The 25,704-nt window shown below is 46.7% G+C and overlaps 1 protein-coding gene across 1 annotated transcript in view; it reads right to left on the reverse strand.

Moving 5' to 3' along the window:
• The window catches only part of mxd4 (MAX dimerization protein 4), a 45,724-nt gene extending 21,041 nt beyond the window's left edge, over positions 1-24,683 (reverse strand). Inside the window, exons 1-3 of the mRNA XM_078560756.1 lie at positions 24,324-24,683; positions 24,130-24,217; positions 11,272-11,301 (exon numbers count right to left, since the gene is read on the reverse strand). Coding sequence (XP_078416882.1) covers positions 11,272-11,301; positions 24,130-24,217; positions 24,324-24,387 — 182 coding nt within the window. The 5' untranslated portion in view covers positions 24,388-24,683. The remainder of the gene's footprint in view (positions 1-11,271; positions 11,302-24,129; positions 24,218-24,323) is intronic.
• Positions 24,684-25,704: the final 1,021 nt, after the last annotated feature.

The raw sequence follows: 25,704 nt of genomic DNA on the forward strand, positions 1-25,704 counted from the left end.
CACTTTCTCTCTCCACAAATGCTGTCTGACCTGAATATTTCCAGCATTGTGTTATTTTTAATTCCTCCTTCACTGACAAGTTAGGAAAGCGCAGATTGAAATTGACAGGTATGATGTGGTGGGCATCACGGAGACATGGCTGCAAGGGGATCAGGACTGGGAGCTAAATATCCAAGGGTATACATCCTATTGAAAAGATAGGCAGGTTGGCAGAGGGGGTGGGGTTGCTTTGTTAGTAAGAAATGAAATCAAATCGATAGCAAGAAACGACGTAGGGTCAGATGATGTAGAATCTGTGTGGGTAGAGTTGAGGAACCGCAAAGGTAAAACAAACCATAATGGGAGTTATGTACAGGCCTCCGAACAGTAGTCAGGATGTGGGGCACAAGATACACCAGGAGATAGAAAAGGCATGTAAGAAAGGCAAGGTTACAGTGATCAAGGGCGATTTCAATATGCAGGTAGACTGGGAAAATCAGGTTGGTAGTGGATCCCAAGAAAAGGAATTTGTGGAATGTCTACCAGATGGCTTTTTGGAGCAGCTTGTGGTGGAGCCCACTAGGGAACAGGCAATTCTAGATTTAGTGATGTGTAATGAGGCAGATTTGATAAGGGAGCTTAAGGTGAAGGAACCCTGAGGAGGAAGTGACCATAATATGATAGAATTTACTCTGCAATTTGAGAGGGAAAAGCTGGAATCAGATGTAACAGTATTACAGTTGAATAAAGGCAACTACGGAGGCATGAGGGAGTAGCTGGCCAGAATTGACTGGGAGATGAGCCTAGCAGGAAAGACAGTGGAACAGCAATGGCAGGAGTTTCTGGGAGTAATTTGGGAGACACAGCAAAAATTCATCCCTAGGAAGAAGAAGCATACTAAAGGGAGGACGAGGCAACCATGGCTGACAAGGGAAGTCAGGGACAGCATAAAAGCTAAAGAGAAAGCATACAATACGGTGAAGAGCAGTGGGAAACCAGGGGATTGGGAAGCCTACAAAGACCAACAGAGGACAACTAAAAATGAAATAAGGAGGGAGAAGATTAAATATGAGGGTAAACTAGCCAGTAATATAAAAGAAGATTGCAAGAGTTTTTTTATATATATAAAGGGTAAGAGAGAGGCAAAAGTGGACATTGGGCCGCTGAAAAATGACGCTGGAGAAGTAGTAGTGGGGAACAAAGAAATGGCGGAGGAACTGAATAGGTACTTTGCGTCAGTCTTCACGGTGGAAGACACGAGTAACATCCCCAAAGTTCAAGAGAGTCGGGGGGCAGAGGTGAGTATGGTGGCCTTTACCAAGGAGAAGGTGCTAGGAAAACTGAAAGGTCTGAAGGTGGATAAATCACCTGGGCCAGATGGATTACACCCCAGAGTTCTGAAGGAGATAGCTGAAGAGATAGTGGAGGCGTTAGTGGTGATCTTTCAGGAATCACTGGAGTCAGGGAGGGTCTCAGAGGTCTGGAAAATCACTAATGTAACCCCCTTGTTTAAGAAGGGAGTGAGGTAAAAGATGGGAAATTACAGGCCAATTAGCCTGACCTCGGTCGTTGGTAAGATTTTAGAGTCCATTATTAAGGATGAGATTTCAGAATACTTGGAAGTGCATGATAAAATAGGGCAAAGTCAGCATGGTTTCAACAAGGGGAGGTCATGCCTGACAAATGTGTTAGAATTCTTTGAGGAGGTAACGAGTAGGTTAGACAATGGAGAGCCAATGGATGTTATCTACTTGGACGTCCAGAAGGCCTTTGACAAGGTGCCGCACAGGAGGCTGCTCAGTAAGATAAGAGCCCATGGTGTTAGAGGCAAGGTACTAGCATGGATAGAAGATTGGCTGTCTGGCAGGAGGCAGAGAATGGGGATAAGGGGGTCCTTCTTAGGATGGCGGCCGGTGACTAGTGGAGTTCCGCAGGGGTCAGTGTTGGGACCACAACTTTTCAATTTATACATTAATGATCTAGATGAAGGAACTGAGGGCATCCTGGCTAAGTTTGCAGATGATACAAAGATAGGTGGAGGGACAGGTAGTATTGAGGAGGTGGGGAGGCTGCAGAAGGATTTGGACAGGTTAGGAGAATGGGCAAAGAAGTGGCAGATGAAATACAATGTGGGCAAGTGTGAGGTCATGCACTTTGGTAGTAAGAATAGAGGCATAGACTATTTTCTAAATGGGGAGAGAATTCAGAAATCTGGAGTGCAAAAGGGACTTGGGAGTCCTAGTCCAGGATTCTCTTAAGGTTAACTTGCAGGTTGAGTCAGTAGTTAGGAAGGCTAATGCAATGTTGGCATTTATTTCGAGAGGACTAGAATATAAAAGCAGGGATGTGCTGCTGAGGCTTTATAACGCTCTGATCAGACCACATTTAGAATATTGTGAGCAATTTTGGGCCCCGTATCTCAGGAAGGATGTGCTGGCCCTGGAGAGGGTCCAGAGGAGGTTCATGAGAATGATCCCAGGAATGAAAATGTTAATATATTAATATAAAATGTCATATGTTAAATATGAAGATCGTTTGAGGACTCTGGGTATATACTCGATGGAGTTTAGAAGGATGAGGGGGGATCTGATTGAAACTTACAGAATACTGAAAGGCCTGGATAGAGTGGACGTGGGGAAAATGTTTCCATTGGTAGGAGAGACTAGGACCCGAGGGCACAGCCTCAGAGTAAAGGGAAAACCTTTTAGAACAGAGATGAGGAGAAAGTTCTTTAGCCAGAGAGTGGTGAATCTATGGAATTCATTGCCACAGAAGGCTGTGGAGGTCAGGTCATTGAGTGTACTTAAGACGGAGATAGATAGGTTCTTGATTGGTAAGGGGATCAAAGGTTACGGGGAGAAGGCGGGAGAATGGGGTTGAGAAACTTATCAGCCATGATTGAATGGTGGAGCAGACTCGATGGGCCGAATGGCCTAATTTCTGCTCCTATGTCTTATGGAAAGGCTGCACGGCCACAGTAGGATGACCACACTCATACATACAAAATAGCAGAAGTAGGCCATTTGGCCCCACAAGCCTGCTTCGCCATTCAATAAGGTCATGGCTGATCGGTTTGTGTTTTGAATTCCACATTCCCATCTACCTCCGTTAACCTTTCATTCCCTTGCTTAACAAGAATCTATCTACCACTGCCTTAAAAATATTCAGTGACCGCACATCCACTGCTTCCTGCGGCAGAGAGTTCCAAAGTCACACAACCCTCAGAAAAAGATTTCTCCCCATCTCTGTCTGCTAAGGGTGACCCCTAATTTTAAAAACAGTGACCCCCACTCCTAGTTCAGGACTTACCCACAAGAGGAAACATCCTTTCCATATCCACCTTGTCAAGACCATTCAGGGTCTTGCATACTTCAACCAAGTCACTCTTCACTCTTCTAAACTCCAGTGGAAACAAGCCCAGCCTGTCCAACCTTTCCTCATAAGACAACCCATTCAATCCACGTATCAATCTAGTAAACCTCCTCTGAACTGCCAACGTCATTTACATCCTTCCTTAAATATGGAAGCCAAAACTGCAGGCAAGTGGCAAGGCAACGCACAACTGATGTTTGTTTGCAAGGAAACATGTGTTCCCAGTGAGGGAGAGGTGGGATGGGGGGCAGAAATTGCCTGACAGACAGCATGACCCAGAGTTGTGACATTTTAACTCAGTAAAAAAAAATCTAAGCAAAGCAGACAATGAGCCAGACAGAAAGTTCACCTCCATCTGACGCCTGTGGGGGACGAAGCAGACTCAAGTGACAACAGGGAACACGAGTGGGAGGATAGAAAGCTTATGCCTATCTCTGAAAAAAACCACAACCTGCACTGTGAACTTTCAGAGTCAGAGATTGCACAGAACCCTCTAATTCCTTACTGAAGCAAAAAGCTAATGCAGTTTTAGAAGAAAATGAAAAGGTACAATTTTATGCAGCATTTCACCCACTGCCTCAGAAATATCCTTTAATGTCCCACATACAAAACACAACTTCAAAGTAGTCACCGTTGCATCAGTTTAGCACATTTTTTTTTTTTTAAAAATTCATTCACGGGATGTGGGCTTCGCTGGCTGGGCCAGCATTTATTACCCAGCCCTAACTGCCCTTGAGAAGGTGGTGGTGAGCTGCCTTCTTCAACCGCTGCAGTCCATGCAGTATAGGTACACCCACCGTGCTGTTAGGGAGTTCCAGGGTTTTGACCCAGCGACAGTAAAGGAACGGCGATATATTTCCAAGTCAGGATGGTGAGTGACTTGGAGGGGAACTTCTAGGTGGTGGTGTTCCCATCTATCTGCTGCCCTTGTCCTTCTAGATAGTAGTGGCAATTGAGGAGTATTCCATCACACTCCTGACTTGTGCTTTGTAGATGGTGGACAGGCTTTGGGAAGTCAAGTGGTGAGTTACTCGCCGCAGGATTCCTAGCCTCTGACCTGCTCTTGCAGCCACAGTATTTATATGGCTAGTCCAGTTCAGTTTCTAGTCAACGGCAACCCCCAGGATGTTGATATGGGGGGGATTCAGTGATGGTAATGCCACTGAATGTCAAGGGACGACGGTTGGATTCTCTCTTGTTGGATAATAGCAAAAAACTGCAGATGCTGGAAATCCAGTTTTTCCAGGTATTTTTGTCTTTCTTGTTGAAGATGGTCAGTGTCTGACACTTGTGTGGCGCAAATGTTACTTGCCACTGGTCAGCCCAAGCCTGGATATTGTCCAGGTCTTGCTGCATTTGGACATGGATTGCTTCAATATCTGAGGAGTCACGAATGGTGCTGAACATTGTGCAATCATCAGTGAACATCCCCACTTCTGACCCTGTGATGGAAGGAAGGTCATTGATGAAGCAGCTAAAGATGGTTGGGCTGGGGACACGACCGACACTATCCTGCAATGATGTCCAGGAGCCAAGATGATTGACCTCCAACAGCCACAACCATCTTCCTTTGTGCGTAAAAAGATCCCGGGAGATAAAAACAGGCCAACTGGTCTATGTGATTTTAGCGATGAATGTTGGGCAGAACACCGGGAGCACTCCTCTGCTCATCTTCGAATAGTGGCCATGGGATCTCAAACATCTTACATTCCACGCATTCAGGACCGTGGTTTGATGTGTCATCCGAAAGCAACCAACCAAAGTTGGGGAGGGAAAGAAAGAGAGAGAGAGAGAGATAGAGGGAGAAAGAAAGACGCAGGCAGAGGGAGGTCGCAGAGCACATGCAAGACCAACTGACAACTTAAAATTTGTTCACTGTAATATCATTGCATGATGGAGCAAGGTTTTTTTTAACTCTTTTGTGGAAGGTGAATGTCACCAGCAAGCCCACCGTGTCTCATTTCCCATCCCTAGTTGCCCTTGAGAAGGTGGTGGTGAGCTGCCTTCTTGAACCGCTGCAGTCCATGTGGTGTAGGTACACCCACAATGCTGTTAGGGAGGGGGGGTTCCAGGATTTTGACCCAGCAACAGCGAAGGAACGGTGATACATTTCCAAGTGAGGATAGTGAGTGGCTTGGAGGGGAACTTCCAGGTGGTGGTGTTCCCATCTGTCTGCTGCCCTTGTCCTTCTAGATGGTAGAGGTTGCAGGTTTGGAAGGCACTATCGAAAGTACACACTGCTGCCACTGTGCATCCGTGGAGGGAGTGAATGTTTAAGGTGGTGCAGGAGTACCGATAAGTGGACTCCTTTGTTTTGGATGGTGTTGAGCTGTGAATGTTTTTGGGGCAGCACTCATCCAGGCAGGCAGGCAGTCTTTCACCACACTTCTGGCTTGTGCCATCTGGTGAACAGGCTTTGGGGAGTCAGGTCAGTTACACTCCACAGAATTCCCAGCCTCGGACCTGCTCTTGTAGCCACAATATTTATATGGCTAGTCCAGTTCAGTTTCTGGTCAATGGCAACCCCCAGAATGTTGACAGTGGCAGATTAAGTGATGAAAATGCCATTGAACATCAAGGGGAATCACTCCTCTCACCTCAGTTCAGTTCTTTTGTCCAGACCAAGGCTGCAATGGCATCAGGAGCTGAGTGACCCTGATAGAACCCAAACTGAGCATCAGTGAGCAGGTTATTGTTGAGTAAGTGCTGCTTGATAGCACTGTTGATGACCCCTTCCATTACTTTACTGACAATCAAGGTTAGACTGATGGGGCAGTAATTGGCTGGATTAGATTTGTCCTGCTTTTTGTGTACAGGACATACCCGGGCAATTTTCCACATAGCTGGGTAGATGCCAGTGTTGTAGCTGTACTGGAGCAGCCTGGCTAGGGGCACAGCAAGTTCTGGAACACAAGTCTTCAATGCTATTGTCAGGGCCCATAGCCTTTGCAGTATCCAGTGCCTTCAGCCGTTTCTTGATATCACATGGAGTGAATTGAATTGCCTGAAGACCGGCATCTGTGATGTTGGGGACCTCTGGAGGAGGCCGAGATAGATCATCCACTCGGCACTTCTGGCTGAAGACGGTTGCAAACGTTTCATAAATATAGCAACATAGGACTTAGAAGCAGGGAGAGGCCATTTGGCCCCTTGAGACTGCTCCATCATTCAATTAGATCATGGGTGATAATGATTGTGTCTCAACTCCACTTCACTGCCTGCACCCCATAACCCCAGACTCCCTTGTCTATCAGAAATCTAACTCAGTCTTGAACATATTCGATGACCCAGCCTCCACAGAGCTCATGGTGCAGGGGGTAAGACATTAGCATGGAGAGGGGATTGGCTCGCAGACAGGAAGCACAGAATAGCCATAAATGGGTATTTTCGGGTTGGCAAGAAGTGATGATTGGAGCGCCACAGGGGTCAGTGCTGGGGCCTCAACTACTTACAATTTCTATCAATGACCCGGATGAAAGGACACATGGGATGGTTGCTAAATTTGCTGATGACACAAAGATAGGTAGGAGAAGTAGTTGTGAAGGCGGCATAAGGAGTCTGACAAAGGGACATTGATAAGCTAAGCAAGTGGACAAAAATTTGGCAGATGGAATATAATGTGGGAAAATGCAAGCTTGTCCACTTTGGCAGGAAGAACAGAAAAGCAGGATATTATTTAAATGGAGAGAGACTGCAGAACTCAGAGGTACAGAGGGTTCTGGGTGTCCTGATACATTAACAGCAAGTGATTAGGGAGGCAAATGGAATGTGGTCCTTTATTGAGAGGGGAATGGAATATAAAAGTGGTGAAGTTTTGCTACAGCTGAACACAGTGTTGGTGAGACCACATCTGGAACACTATACACAGTTTTGGTCTCCTTATTTAAGCAAGGATATAAATGCATTAGAAACAGTTCAGGGAAGATTCACTCAACCGATTCCGGGGAAGGGAGGGGATGATCTTACAAGGATAGGTTGGACAGACGGGGCCTGTATCCATTGGAGTTTAGAAGAATGAGGGGTGATCTTATTGAAGCAAGTAAGATCCTGTGGGGAGTTGACAGAGTGGATGCTTAAAAGGATGTTTCACCGTGTGGCAGAGACTAGAACTAGGGGAACACGGTTTAAAAATAAAGGGACTCCCAGTTAAGGTGGAGATGAGGAGAATTTTTTTCTCTCAAGAGGGTTGTGAATCTTTGGAACTCTGCCCCAGAGCGCGACGGTCAATGCATATTTTTAAGGCAGAAGTAGATAGATTCTCGACTGACAAGGGAGTCAAAGGTTAGCGGGGGTAGGCGGAATGTGGAGTTCAGGCCACAATCAGATCAACCACGATCTTATTGAATGGCGCAGCAGGCCCGATGGGCTGAACAGCCGACACCTGCTCCTGATTTGTATATCCATACGCTTCTGCTGAGAGGTTGTCTCCCCTCATGGAGGAATCCAGAACTGCGAGCACAATTTAAAATGGAGACGAGGAGGAATTTCTTCTCTCAAAGGGTCATTAGTCTTTGGAATTCTCTCCTCTGGAGAGCAGTGGAGGCGAGGCCATTGAATACATTCAAGGCTGGGTTAGACAGATTTTTGATCTGCGAGGAAGTCGAGAGTTATGGCAGATAAGGTAAAAGTGGAGTTAAGGTCACAATCAGATCAGCCTCGATTTTATCGATGGCAGAGCAGGCTCGAGGGGCAGAATGGCCTACTCCTATCTCTTAGTGCTCCTATCTCTTATGATCCTGATTGGGTAGATTTAGAGAACATGTTTCTACGAACGAGAGAGAGAGAAAGAAAGAGAGAGAGAGATATATCAGGACTGGGGGCTGAGGCTGATAAATATAAATTACTTAAATTCAACAAGGAATTTAGGAGATTCTTCTTTACCCAGAGAGCAGTGAGAATGTAGAACTCACTACCACCAAGGAGTGGTTGAGGGCAATATTATGAAGTGCATTTGAAAACTGAATAAAGATCGGAGGGAGAAAGGAATAACAGGTTAAAGGTGAGATGAAATAGGGTGGGAGGAAGCTCAAAAGGAGCATAAACAGCATAGACCAGATGGGCCGAATGGCCTGTTTCTGTGCTGTAAATTCTATACAACATCTCAGGCTACTTGCACTGTCGGGTTTCAGATTCACCTTGCAAAATCTTTTCATCTTGCACTCATCAGGACAAACACAAGAATGCCAAATTTCAAACAATCACTACAATTTATACTACAGGAGAAAAGGCATGGCAACATCTCGGCCAATCAGAGTCAGCTTGCCAACCAATCAGCACCCTTTTCTCTCTCCCCTGCCACGCCCACTGGGTCACACAGTCTGAGGCATCAAATGGAGTCACAGCGTGATGAAGTTTGGGAAGCATTGAAATTCTTTCTAAACCTCCTCACCTCTTTCCTCCTTTTAAGGCTCCCTAAAACCTACCTCTGAACAAGCTTCTCGGTCACCATCTCCTTTAGTGGCATGGTGTCAAATTCTGTCCCTTCATGCTCCTGTGGAGTTTCATGGAATGCTTTGCTACATTAAAGATGCTATATTCATTATTTGTTGTCAGTCCTACTTTTGATCTCTCTTCTGTACCGGACTGGTGTAGAAACTCCACAACCAGTCATCAGAGCATCCCCAAAAATAATAAGGTCAAATCTCCGGTTCATGAGCACCCGTGGCCCCTCCGGACATGCACGTGCGTGTGTTAACACCGGGCAGGAAACTGTGGGAGCTGTGAAGCCCTCTGCAGCTGAACAGCCTGCCAACATTCAGCATGTCAGGGGAGGGTGAGCAGGGCCACAAGTGAAGAAAGGCCACTTAGAAAGGGTGGCCAGAGAGCATCCACTGCTGGCAGAATAGGACCACAACAAGGGTCAGACACCTAGCAGAAGAACCAAAGAAGATGAGGAAACTTTTCTTTAAAAGAAAATGCAGTGAGTTATGATGGTCTGGACCACACTCTAGCTGAAAGGGCAGTGGAAACAGGATCCAATAAAACAATAAATAATTGAAGACGAAATATTCGCAGAGCAAAGAGCAACAGTAAGCCAGGGACAGTGGTGACTAACTGGATAGTTCTTTCAGTGACGGCACAGGCACAATGGGCTGAATGGCCTCCTCACGCTAAGATTCGAGGAGTGAAATGAAGGAAATTGGCTGGAATGGGTGGGGGGGGGAAGGAAGAACCAATATTATTTGGATTTAACTCCCCCTCTCAAGGGAACACGTGTTAGGGTAGGATAGTGATTAGATTACTGGGCTAATAAACCCAGAGGTGGCAAATCACCCGAGACTGAGAATCTGAATACATCAGTAAGAGTGATCATAAACTTCCCATCTGCCCCAAAAACCCATCTGGTTACTAACATCCTTTAGGGAAGGAAATCTGCCATCCTTACCCAGTCTGGTCCGCATGTTGACTTCAGATCCAGAGGTCAACTCTTAACTGGCCTAGCAAATGGACACTCAGTTCAAGGGCAATTAGGGATGGGCAACAAATGCTGGGCTTGCCAGCAATGCCTACATCCCATGAAAGATTGAGAAAAAAAACAACTCCAGCATGGATTTGTTGGGCCAAATGGCCTGTCATTGTGCTGGAAATACTTGGTAACACTTTTTAGTGTGTTTGATCTTCTGCTCAGCACCTCAACTCACGTGAGATCCCGTTGCCTTCCCCGGAGGTGGGGGGCACCTGTTCCCCAGGTCATGCTCAGTGGGGCATCATGAGAGTCCACTGGTCACCCTGGCTGGTGAGTCAGTCTCAGAATAAAGGGGGCAGGCCATTTAGGGCTGAGGTGAGGAGGAATTTCTTCACTCGGGAGAGTGGTGAATCTTCGGAATTCTCTACCCAGAGGGCCGTGGAAGCTCAATCATCGAGCACGTTCAAGACAGGAAATCGATAAGATTGCCCGATACCGATGACATCAAGGGATATGGGGATAGTGGGGAAAATGGGGTAGAGCTAGATGATCAGCTATGATCTGTTTGAATGGCACAACAGGCGGTCATTCGGCCCATGCTCTTATGACCTCACATTATTTCCTCTTAAAGAGGAGCCCAGCTTTTACGCTTCCTGCTATTAGGAGCATGGGAAACTGTCGGACAATAAGAAGAGTAAGGTCCATCTAGTTCACCTTCTACCATCCTGATAACGTGAGATACAACAATAAAAGGAGCTGTTAATTCATCATCGCTTAATCAACCTCGATCAATTAGTCTGCAACAGACCCCCGACGTGAGGCAAGGAAAGCTTTGTCCCAAAGTCACCTGCCCCTCCCAAACACATTTCGTGTCTCGAATTACTCACATACCATTTATCCCTAAATGTTATTTTCAGAAAAAAAAACTCTAAACCGCCTTCGAATGAATCAATACAAATTCCTTCCCTGCCCTCTCCCGAGGGAGCCTGTTCCATATATTGGCCACTCGCTCACTGAGGTATTGCTTCTACAGATACATTCTCACTGTCACCCTGGTTCTACAGCTCTGGACAAGGTGGAACAGCTCCTCACGACTGACACTGTCTAATCCCTTCAGAGCTCCAAACACGGCAATCATGTGGCCTTCTCTCGCCTACTGCGGCCACTCAGCCTTCTCTCGCCGACAGCGACCAGCACCCAACACCCGAGGTGGCGGTGTCACCAAACGAGACAAGCCGCCGCGTACCTCGAAACGCCGGAACCATCCTCGGGGCCTTCCTTACAAACATTGGGTGGCTGAAGGTCACAGCTGCGGTTTAACATTAGACGCATCTCTCGCAGAGTTGAAACTCCTCATGAAGGTTAAATGGGGTGGGGGGGGTGGATTTCGACCAGCTTCCCTACATCGTGTCAAAGGAGTTCCCATTCCCAACACACAATATGCAAGCAATGATTAAATCCACAACACACAACTATTTCAGGATCTGACCTTAATTCCATCTTTCCACACTCACCTGTGCTTTTCCAGCTCATTGTGCGAGGACCTGTAACAAAAATAATTTAAAAATACGTTTGTTAAGGCGATTGGCATAAGGACCAAGTGATGAGAATTTTATTTTTAAACGCAACACATCAGTGGGATTTGGAATGTGCTGCCTGAAAGGAGAGTGGAAGAAGATTCAATGTTAACTTTCAAAAGGAAATTGAATAAAGATGGGGGTGGTGGTGGGGGGAATAAAATTTGCAGAGGCAGCAGTTAAGAGCAGGGGGAGCTTGGGACTAAGTGCACAGCCGAATGGCCTCCTTCTGTGCTTCTTGATTTTTAAAGACTCTTTTCACTGGACATGGGCTTCGCTGTCTGGGCCATCATTTATTGCCCATCCCCAATTGCCCTCGAGAAAGTGGTGGTGAACCACCTTCCCAAGCCGCTGCAGCCCGTATGGGTGCAGGTACGCCCACAGCGCGGTCAGGGGAGGTAAATGGTTCCACGATTCCGAGACAGCTTCGGTCTGTATCCGTACTGTCTGGTTGGGTAAATCATTGGAGGAAAGGTCTGGCAAAGCTTCTCGAGCTTTGCAATATAAGGGAGCTGGAATAATTTGAAGAATTAATAATTATCCGCGATATCTGTTATTTCTTTGATTAAACGGCAGGGAGGCTCCTGGACATGGGTCTCTGGTGTCCACTGGGTGAAGGAGCAGGAAGCTGGTCAGACCTCCCATTCCCAACTGCTCCACAGTGACCCACACTGGAAACAGTGCGTGTGGGGAGGATTAGACCGTGATGTAAACAGTTAGCAAACAGTACCTGCTGTGTACCTGTATCAAAACAACTTCCTCAGCAAGGGCTTTGCTGCCTAAAGTCAAACACTTGCCTTTTAAAAAAAGAATACGTCAGGCCCACAACAGGAGGGAACAGGCGGTGGGGGGAGAATGCAACTAACTGGAAGCCCTTGCAGAAAGTCAGCACAGGTACAATGAGCTGAATGATGCTGCAAGGTTTTATCATCCTAATTTCTTTCATCTGTGGTGCTGTTGAAAAATCGTGCCACAAGAATAACCCACGGGTAGTTCTGATGAGGTAAGGCACCATGTGGGTACCGAGCTATCCATCTCTGGCAATGTACAGGACCTGAGAATCACCTTGGCCGAGGTGCCAAGGACGCTTGCCTCGATTGTACGGGGTACAGGGCACTAAAAGCGGGGATGTAATGATGGATGGAACCGTATATAAAATGCTGGTTAGGCCACAGCTGGAGCTTTGGCACACAGTTCTGGTCACCACGTTACAGGAAAGGACATAATTGCTCTGGAGAGAGCGCAGAAGAGATTTACGAGAATGGTTCCAGGGCTTGAAAATTGCAGCAAACGAGGAAACATTGGGTAGGCTAGGTTTGTTTTCCTTACAACAGGAGGCGGCTGAGGGGGCGACTTGATTGAGGTGTACAAAATTATGAGGGACATAGATTAGAGTGGACAGTTCCCCCTAGCCGAGAGGTCAACTATCAGGGGGACATGGATTTACGGTGATTGGCAGAAGGATTAGAGGGGGTATTAGGAAAGTTTTGTGTTACGCAGAAGGTGGTGGGTATCTGGAACTCACTGCCCAGTTTGGTGGTGGAGGCAGAAACCCTCAAGTCATTTAAAAAGGTAAGTGGATCTGCACCCGAAGAGCTGTAACCTGCAAGGCCACAGGCCGGGTGCTGGAAGGTGGGATGATAACGTGGGGCTAGTCTTTTCGGACAGCGCACACACGATGGCCTCTTTCTGTGCCCTAACTTTTCCACGGTTCTAAGACCAACCTGCACAGTCCGGGGCTGGGGAGGTGAAGGGAAGAACAAAAGCAGACAGGGTTCCCACTCGCTGCTGCCCCTCCTCAGTGACCCCCAACGGGCACGTTAGGCGACAGGCTCTCCGTTTTAGCAACAGGAGTCAGGGGGAAGACCTGCGATTACCCTGCTTCGTTCAGGAAATGGCCAAGGCCCGGCATGAACCAAGGGGAACCCAGTTGGGAGGATTTCTCCTCTCACCCCTGGAAGATTAACGTGGCAAAACCTCAGCGCAGTCAGAGGGAAAGTTCAAATGACGGCCTCTGGCCAACAACCACTCGCATTCGTATGACGCCACGGACGTATAAAAAAGGCTTTCCGCAGGAGTGTCAGCATTTGACAGAGAGCCACAGGAGGCAGCAAGCAGTTCAGAGAATCAAAAGCTTGGTCAAAGAGGCGGGTTTTGAGGTGCATCTTAAAGGAGAAGTGAGCATACCGAGTGCAGCCAAATAACTGAGCGAAGTCTTGGAGTTTGGCAAGAGGGGATTTCGGTGAAGGGGGAGGAGTTGTTCATTTCCCCTTTCTGTCTTTCTCACCCCATTGAAATTGGTCGTTGTGCCGCCACAGGGAAAGGAGCTAGCTGTTTGGTGAGTATCTGGTAAGTGGGTAAGTTCTATCCTATCCCTAAGGTTTAAAATAGAACACAATTTGGTGGTAAAGTCAATAAAATATATAAGAAAGCAACATTACTTAATTATATTAATTACTTATTTATTTAAGACACACTAATGCTGGCAGGGCAGGTGATGTGTCAAGGCTGCAGCATGTGGGAGCTCCTGGATAACATGGTGATCCAGGTCAAACACGTCTGCAGTCAGTGTCTGCAGCTTGAAGAACTTCAGCTCAGAGTCATCGAGCTGGAGGCTGAGCTGCAGACACGACGGCACATCAGGGAGGGGGGGGAAAGTTACCTGGGTGCTTTATCCCAGGAGGCGATCGCACCACTTGAGATAGGGTCTTCTGATTGGGTCAGTGGCCAGGGACAGGGACTGGGGGGGGGGGGGGTGTGACTGCGAGTGAGGCAGGTAAGGGGACTCGGAGGACAGGAGTGTCAGCCTCTGCAATTGTCCGACAGGTGAGAGGTTCTCTCAGCTTGTTTGGATGAGAGTGGGGGCTTCAGGGTGGATGAGCAAACTGATCATGGCACCGTGGTATAGGAAACCAACCAAGTGGGGGGATCAAACAAGAATCTAACGGTAGTAGGGGATAGTATAGTGAGGGGGATTGACAATGTTCTCGGCAGCAAGGAGCAAGAGTCCAGGCGGCCGTTTTGCCTGCCCGGTGCCAGGGTTCGGGACATCCGCTCAGGGCTAGAGAGGAACTTGCAGTGGGAGGACGAGGATCCTGTGGCCGTGGTCCATGTAGGTACCAACAGCATAAGCAGGATGAGGAAGGGGGCTCTGCAAAGTCAGTGTAAACAGCTAGGCACCAAATTAGGCAGAACCTCAAGGATAATAATTTCTGGATTGGACAAATTAGCATAGGACAAATAAGATTAGGGAAATGAATGATTGGCTCAAAGACTGGATGTGGGAGAAGTGGTTTCCAGTTCGTGGGGCACTGGCACCAGTATTGGGGAAAGTAGGATCTGTACCGTTGGGACGGTCTGCACCTGAACTGTGCTGGGGCTGGTGTCCTCATGAGCCACATAACTAGGGAAGTAGAGAGGGTTTAAACTGAATAATGGGGGCAAGGAGTCAAATTTGAGAAGATGTGCTAAACCACAGAGACATGGCAAGAGAGACAGGTATTAATATGGGAAATGATAAACAGACTGTGACAGGAAGGGACAGAGTACAAATCTAAGAGTAAATCAGCAGATAGGCTAGGCGCTACAAAAATAGTAAAATGACAAAACTAAAGGCTCTGTATCTAAACGCATGTAGCATTTGAAACAAAGCAGATGAACTGATAGCGTAAATAGAAAAAAATAAGTACAATCTGATAGCCATTACAGAGACATAGCTACAGGATGACATAGATTGGGAGCTGAATATTGAAGGGTATGTGACATTTAGGAAGGACAGGAAGTTAGGAAAAGGTGGAGGGGTGGCTCTGTTAATTAATGATATTAACACGTTAGAGAGGGATGACCCAAGTTCAGGAAACCAGGGTGTAGAAGCGGTTTGGGTTGAGATGAGGAATGATAAAGGCAAGAAGTCATTTGTTCGGAGTGGTGTACAGGCCCCCTAATTGTAAATACATGACAGAGTATAAAAGATGAGATAATGGGAGCTTTCCAGCAAGGTACTGCAATAATTATGGGGGATTTTAATCTACATATAGACTGGAAAAATCAGATGGGCAAAGGTAGTGTAGATGAGTTCATAGAATGTTTTCAGGATAGTTTCTTAGAACAGCACATTCTGGAGCCAACCAGTGAGCAAGCTATACTAGACCTGGTATTGAGCAACTAGATAGGATTAATTGATAACCTCCTAGTGAAAGCACCCCAAGGTAGCAGCAATGATAATATGATTGAATTTTACATTCATTTTGAGGGAGAGGGGAGCGGGTCTGAAACTAAGCTTCTAAACTTAAATAAGGGCAATTATGAGGGCGTGAAAGCAGAACTAGCTAAAGTGAACTGGCAAATGAGGTTAAGGGGTATGTCAATGGAAGTTCAGCGGCAGACATTTAAAAAGATATTTCAGAATAGATACATTCCAATGAGAAAGAAAAATTCCAAGGGGAGGGCCAGCCATTCATGGTTAACTAAAAAAGTTAAAGACAGTATCAAACTTAAAGACAAAGCACACAATTACCCAATGATGAGTGGCAGGTCAGAAGATTGGAAAAGATATAAAGAACAGCAAAGAATGACAAAAAGGTTAATAAGGAGGGAAACATTAGAATATGAGAGAAAGCTCACTCATAATATAAAGACAGATAGTAAGAGTTTCTATAGATATTTAAACAAGGAAAAAGAGTTAACAAAGTGAGCATTGGACCTACAGAGTGTGCGCCTGAGGAATTGGTAATGGAAAGTAGGGAGATGGTGAATAAATTAAACAGGTATTCTGCTCCTGTCTTCACAATAGAGAACACAAGTAACATCCTGGGAATAGGTGTAAATGAGGAAATGGAAGGGAGGGAGAAACTCCAGGAAATTACAATCACCAGGGAAGTGGTATTGAGCAAATTGTTGAGGCTGCGGGCTGACAAATCCCCAGGTCCAGATGGATTTCACCCTAAGGCCTGAAAGAAGTGGCTAGTGAGATAGTTAATGTGCTGGTTTTAATTTTCAAAAATTCCCTAGATTCAGGGAGGGTTCCATTAGATTGAAAAATAGCAAATGTAACTCCTTTATTTGGGGTGGGGGGTTGGTAGAAGAGAGACAAAAAGCTGGAAATTACAGGTCAGTTAACCTAACATCTGTCAAAGGGAAAATGGTAGAAGCTATTATTAAAGATGTTATAACAGGGCACTTAGAAAAATTCAACGCAATCAGGCAGAGTCAACATGGTTTTGTAAAAGGGAAATCATGTTTAACCAATTTATTGGAGTTCTTTGAAGGAGTCACATGGGCTGTGGATAAAGGGGAACCAGTGGATGTACTATAATTAATTACCAGAAGGCACTTGATAAAGTGCCACATCAAAGGTTATTGCAGAAAACAAAAGCTCTTGGTGAAGGGGGTAACATATTGGCACAGGTAGAAGATTGGCTGGCTAACAGGAGGCAGAGTTGGCATAAATGGGTCTTTTTCAGGTTGGCAGGATGTGATGAGTGGTGTGCCACAGGGATCAGTGCAAGGGACTCAACTTTTTACAATTTACATAAAGGAATTGGATGAAGGGACCGAAGGAACAGTGGCTAAATTTGCTCTCGACACAGAGATAGGTAGGAAAGTAAATTGTGAAGAGGACGTAAGGCGGCTACAAATGTGACATTGCTGGGTTAATTGAATGGGCAAAGATCTGGCAAATGGAGCATAATGAGGGCAAATGTGAAATTGTTCATTTTGGCCAGAAGAATAAAATAGAAGCTTATTATCTAAATAGTGAGAGATTGCAGAGCTCAGATTCAGAGGGATCTGAGTGTCTTAGTGCATGAATCACACAAGTTAGTATGCAGGTACAGCAATTAGGACAGCTAATAGCACGTTATCATTTATTGTGAGGGGAATTGATTATAAAAGTAGGGAGGTTACGCTTCAGTTCTACAGGGCGTTGGTGAGACCACATCTGGAGAATTGTGTACAGTACTGGTCTCTTAAGATGTAAATGCATTAGAAACAGTTCAGAGAAGGTTTACTAGACTAATACCAGGAATGGGTGGGTTGTCTTATGAGAAAAGGCTGGACAGGTTAGGCTTGTATCCACTGGAATTTAGAAGGGGAAGAGGCAACTTAATTGAAAACTTTAAGATCCTGAAGGGTCTTGACAGGGTGGATGTGGGGAGGTTGTTTCCCCTTGTGGGAGAATCTAGAACTAGGGGTCACTGTTTAAAACATAAGGGGTTACCCATTTAAAACAGAGATGAGGAGAATTTCTTTCTCTCAGAGTTCTGAGTCTTTGGAACTCTCTTCATCAAAAAGCGGTGGAAGCAGAATCTTTGAATATTTTTAAAGGCAGAACTAGCTAGATTCTTGATTAACAAGGGGGTGAAAGGTTGTCGGGGGTAGGCAGGAATGTGGGGTTGAGGTTACATTCAGATCAGCCATGATCTTATTGAATGGCGGAGCAGACTCGAGGGGCCAAGTGGCCTACTCCTAACTTGCATATTCGTGCGTTTGCTCATGTATAGGTAGAGGGACGGGCGGGTGTAGGGATGGAATTGCAGAGCTTGGGGCCCAGGCAACTCAAGGCATGGCTGCCAATGGTGGAGTGATTAAAATTGGGGATGCGCAAGAGGTGGAATTAGAGGAGCACAGATATCATGGACTGGAGGTTACTGAGATGGAGAAGTGCAAGATCATGGAAGGATTTGAAAACAAAGATAAGAATTTAAAAAATTGAATTTTGATCTGCCAACAAGTAGTTTCAAATTATTCTTTCATGGGATGTGGGCGTCGCTGGCTAGGGCAGCATTTATTGCCCATTCCTAATTGCCCTTGACAAGGTGGTGGTGAGCTGCCTTCTTGAACTGCTGCAGTCCATGTGGTGTAGGTACACCCACAGTGCTGTTAAGGGGGTTCCAGGATTTGGACCCAGCGGCAGTGAAGGAACGGCGATATATTTCCAAGGCAGGATGGTGAGTGGTTTGGAGGGGACCTTGCAGCTGACAGTGTTCCCATGCAACTGTTGCCCTTGTTCTTCTAGGTGGTAGAGGCTGTGGGTTTGGAAGATGCTGTCGAAGGAGCCCTGGTAAGTTGCTGCAGTGCATCTTGTAGATGGTACACACTGCTGCCACTGTGCATGGTGGCGGAGGGAATGGATGTTGAAGATGGTGGATGGAGTGCCAATCAAGTGGGCTGTTTGTCCTGGATGGTGTCGAGCATGTTGAGTGTTGTTGGAGCTGAGCTCATCCAGGCAAATGAAGAGCATTCCATCACACTCCTGACTTATGCCTTGTAGATGGTGGACAGGCTTATGCGAATCAGGGGGCGAATTACTCTCTGCAGAATTCCCAGCCTCTGACCTGCTCTTGTAGTTGTTAAAAGTTAAACGTTCTAACACAGCTAACACATGTCCATCCTTCAATTCTTTGCTGCTTAAACAGATCCCATCACCTCATGTTGCATGGCCTGACCCAAAGACTCCAGCCAATCAAGACCAAAGGATCCTCAAACCCCATCTTGGCTTCCTAAACTTATCAAAGCAGCATTGGTGAATTGGCCCCTGGAATTTTCTGCCCTCTGTGAAGTACTCCAGCTCTCCTAAAGCACAGAGCCCAGGATGCGGCCATCCAGCCCATCAGGTCTAGCCTAGCAGGATTCCGCAACTAATGTCACTCAAGGCTCTTGGTCCCAAATCAATTTTAGATTCTCCCTCAATATACTCTGCAGGGCGAGCTGCAGGTGCTTTTAAGACCCACACTCACTCTCTATCTCTCTCTCTTCACATATGTCAAACCTCTTCCCATTGCAGCTGCTGAGTGTCATCCACCACAGTAACCCTCCCCCACCCCTTTCAGCTGCGGAACAACCATCACACAGCAGCAACAAGAGGACTTCAGAGGGGAGGCAAAGCCAGAGGATGCAGCTGCATGTGGGAACACAGGAATAGGCCATTCAGCCCCTCAAGTCTGTTCCGCCGTTCAATTAGATCATAGCAGATCTGTATCTCAACTCCATTTCCTTGCCTTATATACTCAAACCCTTACTCGATAAAAATCTGGCAATCTCATTCTGAAAAGCTCCAACTGACTCCCACCATCTAGTTTTTTGTTTGTGGAGTTTGGGGGGGGGGCGGGGGTGGTTGTTCATATTTCCACTACCCTTAGTGTGAAGAAGTGCTTTCTGCACTGCCGACTTCTAATGTTAATGTTATGCTTCTTTGTTCTGGATTCCCCTGCAGAGGAAATAGCTGCCCTGTATCTCCCATACAGAATCCTTAAACACTTCAATCAGATTATACAGCAGAAACAGGCCCTTCGGCCCATCGTGTCCGAGCCAGCCATCAGGCACCTACCTATTCTAATCCCATTTTCCAGCACTTGGCCTGTAGCCCTGAATGCTATGGCGTTTCAAATGCTCATCTAAATACTTAAATGTCGTAAGGGTTCCTGCCTCTACCACCCCCTCAGGCGGTGTGTTCCAGATTCCAGCCACCCTCTGGAGGTAAAAAATTTTTCCTCAAATCCCCTCTAAACCTCCTGCCCCTTACCTTTAATCTATGCTGCCTGGTTATTGACACCTCCGCTAAGGGGAAAAATTTCTTCCTATCTGCCCTATCTATGCTCCGCATAATTTTGTATACCTCTATCAGGTCCCCCTCAGCCTTCTCTGCTCCAAGAAAACAACGCCAGCCTATCCAGTCTCACTTCATAGCTGAAACGCTCCAGCCCAGGCAACATCCTGGAGAATCTCCACTGTAATCACATCCTTCCTATACTGTGGCCACCAGAACTGCACACACTACTCCAGCTGCAGCCTAACTAGCATTGTACACAGCTCCAACGTAACCTCCCTGCTCTTATATTCTATGCCTCGTCTAACAAAGGCAAGTATCCCATATTCCTTCTTAACCACCTTATCTACCTGTGCTGCTGCCTTCAGGGATCTATGGACATGTACACCAAGGTCCCCCTGATCCTCTGTACTTCCTAGGGTCCTACCATTCATTGTGTACTCCCTTGCTGCGTTTGTCCTCCCAAAATGCATCACCTCACGCCTCGTGTTGCTCAGACCTACCCCATCAGTGGGTGGGAACACTGTGAAACTTGAATATAATTGAAGATGGTTATAAGCACGTGACCACTGGCATCCCCCAGTGCGATGTCATAGGGGCCTTCAGATTCCAGTAATGAGGGCGGGGGAAGAAAGGGACATGGTGGTGCAGTTGCAATGTCACTGAGCTAGCAATCTAGAGGATCAGGCTACCACCCCGGGAACTTGAGTCTGAATCCCACCACGGCAGCTGATTGAATTTAACAATTGCGTTCCAATTCTATTGATTAATGAAAAAAATCTGGAGTTGTAAAACTCATCTCAGTAATGGTGGCCATGAAGCGATCACTGATCGTCATAAAAACCCATCTGATTCACCAATGCCCCTTTGGGAAGGAAATCTGCTGCTCTTACCTGGTCTGGCCTACATGTGACTCCAGGCCCACAGCAATGTGGTTGACTCTTAACTGCCCTCTGAAATGGCCTAGCAAGCCACTCAGTTCAAAGGCAATGAAGGATGGGTAACAGATGCTGGCCTTGTTTGCTGGCAACACCCCAATCCCATGAAAAGAAAAAGGCAATAGCTGCAGCCAACAATTGGCCTCAGTGCCTTTACCAGCCTCGAGGTCACATATTGGTAGGCTATTCAACTGGAGGAAGGAGCAGAGCGATGGTGGAGTTGGAGCTTTGACTGGGGGGGGGTGGGGGGTTAAAGGAATAAATTGCAAAATGCCAACCAGTGATCCCCTGCTAGACCATGATTGGTATATATCAGATAAAGATTGAGGAGCGACCACAAGAGAAGTAGAGGACCAGGGGAAAGGTCCCTCAGGAGAGATGTGGACATATAACAAAAAAAAAACTACACATCCGGGATCAAGTTACGGCAAAACCCAACCTTGTCACCTGTCGGCTAAGACAGGTTGCGCAAAGTTGCATCAGTCAGTGGAGGAAGCTGGAGGGAGTCACACTTACTAAGGTCTGAGTCACACCAGGTGCCAGACAATCCTGTTTGCATTTATTTTGCTAAAAACTCACTAGTTGTTATGCGCTGCTTGCAGAGATTGACACACGAACATACAAAAAAAGGCCATTCGTCCCCTCAAGCCTTAAAAACATTCAAAGGCTCTGCTTCCGCCGCCTTTTCAGGAAGAGAGTTCCAAAGACTCACAGCCCTCAGAAAAAATTTCACCTCATCTCCGTTTTAAATGGGCGACCCCTCATTTTTAAACAGTGACCCCCCCCTAGTTCTAGATTCTCCCACAAGAGGAAACCATCCTCTCCACACCCACCCCGTCAAGGCCCCTCAGGATCTTACACGGTTCAATCAAGACATCGACACAGGAACCTTCCCCTCTCTCCCTCCCTCCCTCCCTCACTCCTCCCCCCATCCCAGTCCTAACTTTGAAGAGTTAGCCACCAACAGCAAAACAGAGCTAGAAATTTCAGAATACTCGACACTCGAGGGAGATAAATTTGCAGGGCTACGGGGATAGAGCAAGGGGAGTGGGTTGCTCCAAAGTGCATTCGATGGGCCAAATGGCTTCCTTCTGTGGGCCATAGGGACTCCATGAAAAAAAGTGTTTTTTTTTTTCATTACACAAATCGACATAAGTCAACCAACACAGAAAAGTGATGACAGAACTAGAAGCTTTGGGGCCCAACCAAATAAATTAAAAGTCAACTCTGACGGAATAGTTAATAAAGATGTTTTAATGTTTTTTATTTAAATTGTTAAGAGCTGAAATTGTTTCCACTAGCAGGAGGATCAGTGACCAGAGGATATTGATTCAAGGCGATTTGCAAAAGAACTAGAAGCGACAGGAGAAAAAAAAAACATGGTTAGTGGTCAGGATCTGGAATGCTCTGCCCAGAGAGTGTGGCGGAGGAAGATTCAATCGTGGCTTTCAAAAGGGAACGGAACAGTTATATTTATTTTTATTTATTCTTCCACGGGATGTGAGCATCACTGGCAAGGCCAGCATCTGTGGCCCATCCCTAATTGCCCTTGAACTGAGTGGTTTACTAGGCCATTTCAGAGGGCAGTTAAGAGACAACCGCATCACTGTGGGTCTGGAGTCACATGTAGGCCAGACCAGGTAAGGACGGCAGATTTAATTCCCTCAAGAGGCAATAGCGAACCAGGTGGGCTATGACAATCAACAATGGTTTCATGCTCACCATTAGCAAGACTAGCTTTTAATTCTGAACTCATGTCCCCAGAGCATTACCCTGGATAAGTGGTCCAGTGACAGTACCGCTGTGCCACTGTTTGGGAAGGAAAAGGCGGGGGGCAGGGGGGTGTGTCACTGACAAGGTCATGGGGATGTGGGTGTCAAAATGACAAGGCCAGCATTTGTTGCCCATCCCCAAGTGCCTTTTGCCAGCCCATTTCAAAGGGTACATTGCTGCAGGGTCTGGGAGTCACACGTAAGCCAGAGCAGGTAAGGGTGGCAGATCCCCTTCCCTGAAAGGGGGGGGCGCGCTGGTGAACCCGACGGGGTTTAGCAACGACAAATCGAATCACAGAAATCGTTTCGGCGCAGGGGAGGAGGCCGCCGCTGGGCCCACCGCGCCTGCGCTGGGCTCTCCGAAACGAGCAAAGCTTCGATGGTCAAGTTTCACGGGGGTCACTACAGCCGCTGCCCAGCACTGGGCGAATCTCTCTGAGAACGGAAGCAACCCGAATGGGTGAGCGTGGTCCAAGTCTGGCTGCGGTGTGGCAGGGCTCTGCAAGTGGAGGCTGCACAAGCAGATACAGACATATATATATATATATATATATATATATATATACATAAACGGAGCCAACGTGGGAGAGAGAGTCTTGGGGCTGGACCTTCAGACTGGCTCAACCCACTTCCCAGTAACAAACAGGCGTCGGTGCGCATGCGCAGCACCGAGCAGAGCTACAGACAAAAAAAAATGGGAGCCAAAAAAACATCTTGAAGGGGGGGGGAAAAATATGCAACACTTAATCTCTTATCCTCAAAAAAAAAACAACACATACAGGGAACAAAATCAACCCGACTGAACGAAGTCACATTTCCTTCCAGCTCCGTTTTTTTTGCATCCTATTTATTTAATCTGATATGCATATTTTTTTTTGTTTTTTTTTGGGGGAAAAAAAAGAAATCAGCATCACGTCCACAAACCTTGAGGGTTTGTGCAAATCTGTGCAAAAATCATTGAGGTGGGGAGAGGGAGGAGGGAGAGGGTCGTTATTCTTTCCAGCAACGTATACTTTTTGTTTTGTTTTAAGCAACCCATTAGATATCATATTTGCACTTGAACCCCCTTTAAGCACGGTGAACAAAACAGCAAGTATTTTTTTTTAAATGCAAAAAAAAAACACAAAGGATTAAAAACAGAGGGGATTAAATTCAGGGAATTTAAGGGAAGGGGGTTTGCAAATAAAAAAACAAAGTGCAGAAGCTGGATGGAAATGTGTGTGCAGGGAGGGGTATATCAGCAGCTGTCCTGTAAAATGAGACTAAAAATATATATATATATATGTGTGTGTGTGAGAGAGTGAGAGAGAGAGAGGGAATATTGTACGCGTGGCAGTGTTTATATCCGACCTAAACACAGCAAGCCCAAATGGGGGGGGGGGGTGGGGGGTGGAAATGGCGACTGGGAAAGATTAAAGAGCCAAATATATAATAAAAACACACACACACATACACACATAGACATACACCAGGAGACCCCCCCCTCCCCTCTCTCTCTCCCTCTCTCTCTCCCTCCTCCCTCCACCTCTTCCCCCTGTACCTGTTATTTGGGGTTTTCCTCGTCTTGCCTTTCTTCCTGTTGAATTCGGCGTTGCAGGGCAAAATCGACGCGTAGCCGTGTTCTGCCTCTGAAAACAACACAGAAAAAAAACACAACAACACTGTACCTCTGTAAATGGACAAATTCAGGGCAAAGCTGACTGCGAATGGGAGACGGAAACTCTGCACTGATACCTCTCTCTCTCCTCTCGATGTACTCGGCTGCTTCCAGCAAGGTTTGGATATTAAAAAATGCCATTTCTCTATAGAAATCTAAAAAATATAAATATATATATATCTATATGTATATATATATATACACAACACACACAGTTTTGGTGCGTCTCTCCAACGAAACAAAAAAAAAAGAGCTTCCGGCCTATCCGAGAATTAACATTGGAAAAATAAGGCTTTGCAAAGAGAAAAAAAAAATTTAAATTAAAACTATGTGACTTAAAAGGAGAGGCAAAGATAGACAGAGAGAGAGAGACAAGTTTTTGCAGCCCCTCTGTTAGCTCAACCTAGCCTGCTGAGCAGCCGATGCATTGTGACGTAATTTGACTGACAGCCCCCCCGTTCTCTCCAATGAGCGCACCTCAACAGCCAGGCTAGGTTGCGCCACCGCTCCACCCCCCCCCCCTTCCCTTCCCTTCCCACCCCACCGAAGACACACACAGATGTATCAACAAGTGCCGGGCGTCGCCGCTGATTGGCCCGTGTCACCCATCGCTGTTGCAGCCCGCGCCCTAGCAACAAGGGCGCGTGACCCCGGCCGCCGCGCGCCGATTGGCGGCCGCCGCCGCATGCAAAGTGAGCCCCGCCCCGCTTCATCCCCCCCCCCCCCCGCCGCACCCCCCCCTCCCTCGGCGCACACAATCCGCGCGCCCATTGGCTACCGGCCGCGCATGCTTAGTGAACTGGGCTACTCCCCAATGTGGTTGTGTATGTTGTGTGTCAGAGACAAGGCAGGGAGTTGAGGGCTGGGCTTTTTTTTTGGTGGGGAAAGCTATTTTATTCTCTGTGTGTTTGTGACAGTTGAAGCATTGTTCAGGGCTTTTTGGGAAATAAAGCAATAGATTAGCATCGTTTCCCAACCCCCCCTGTCCGGCCCAAGACATTGTTACAAAAACAGAAAGTGCTGGAAAAACTCAGGTCTGGCAGCATCTGTGTGGGGAGAGAAACAGAGTTAACGTGTCGAGTCCAATATTGGCTCATCAGAACAATTCTGTTGCAGAGCCGTATTGGGACAATGGTGGCATTGTGGTAATCTCACTGGATTGGTGACTGATTGATTACTATGACTAGTAATAGTCATAGTCATAGACGTCTACAGCACAGAAAAAGGCCCTTCGGCCCATCGAGTCTGTGCCGGTCAAACAAATATTAACTATTCTAATCCCATTTTCCAGCGCTAGGCCCATAGCCTTATATGCCTTTCGTGATAGCCTCGTAACACTGGTTGTGGATCTTGACAGATTCATGCACTCTTAACATCCAGGTCTCTTTTCCTTTCACTAGACTTTAATTCAGAGCCCAGGGTGGTATAATGGTTGGCATTGACTCCACTATTATGTAT

This window comes from Cetorhinus maximus, chromosome 2, assembly GCF_964194155.1.
Source record: "Cetorhinus maximus chromosome 2, sCetMax3.hap1.1, whole genome shotgun sequence".
NCBI classification, from domain to species: domain Eukaryota; kingdom Metazoa; phylum Chordata; class Chondrichthyes; order Lamniformes; family Cetorhinidae; genus Cetorhinus; species Cetorhinus maximus.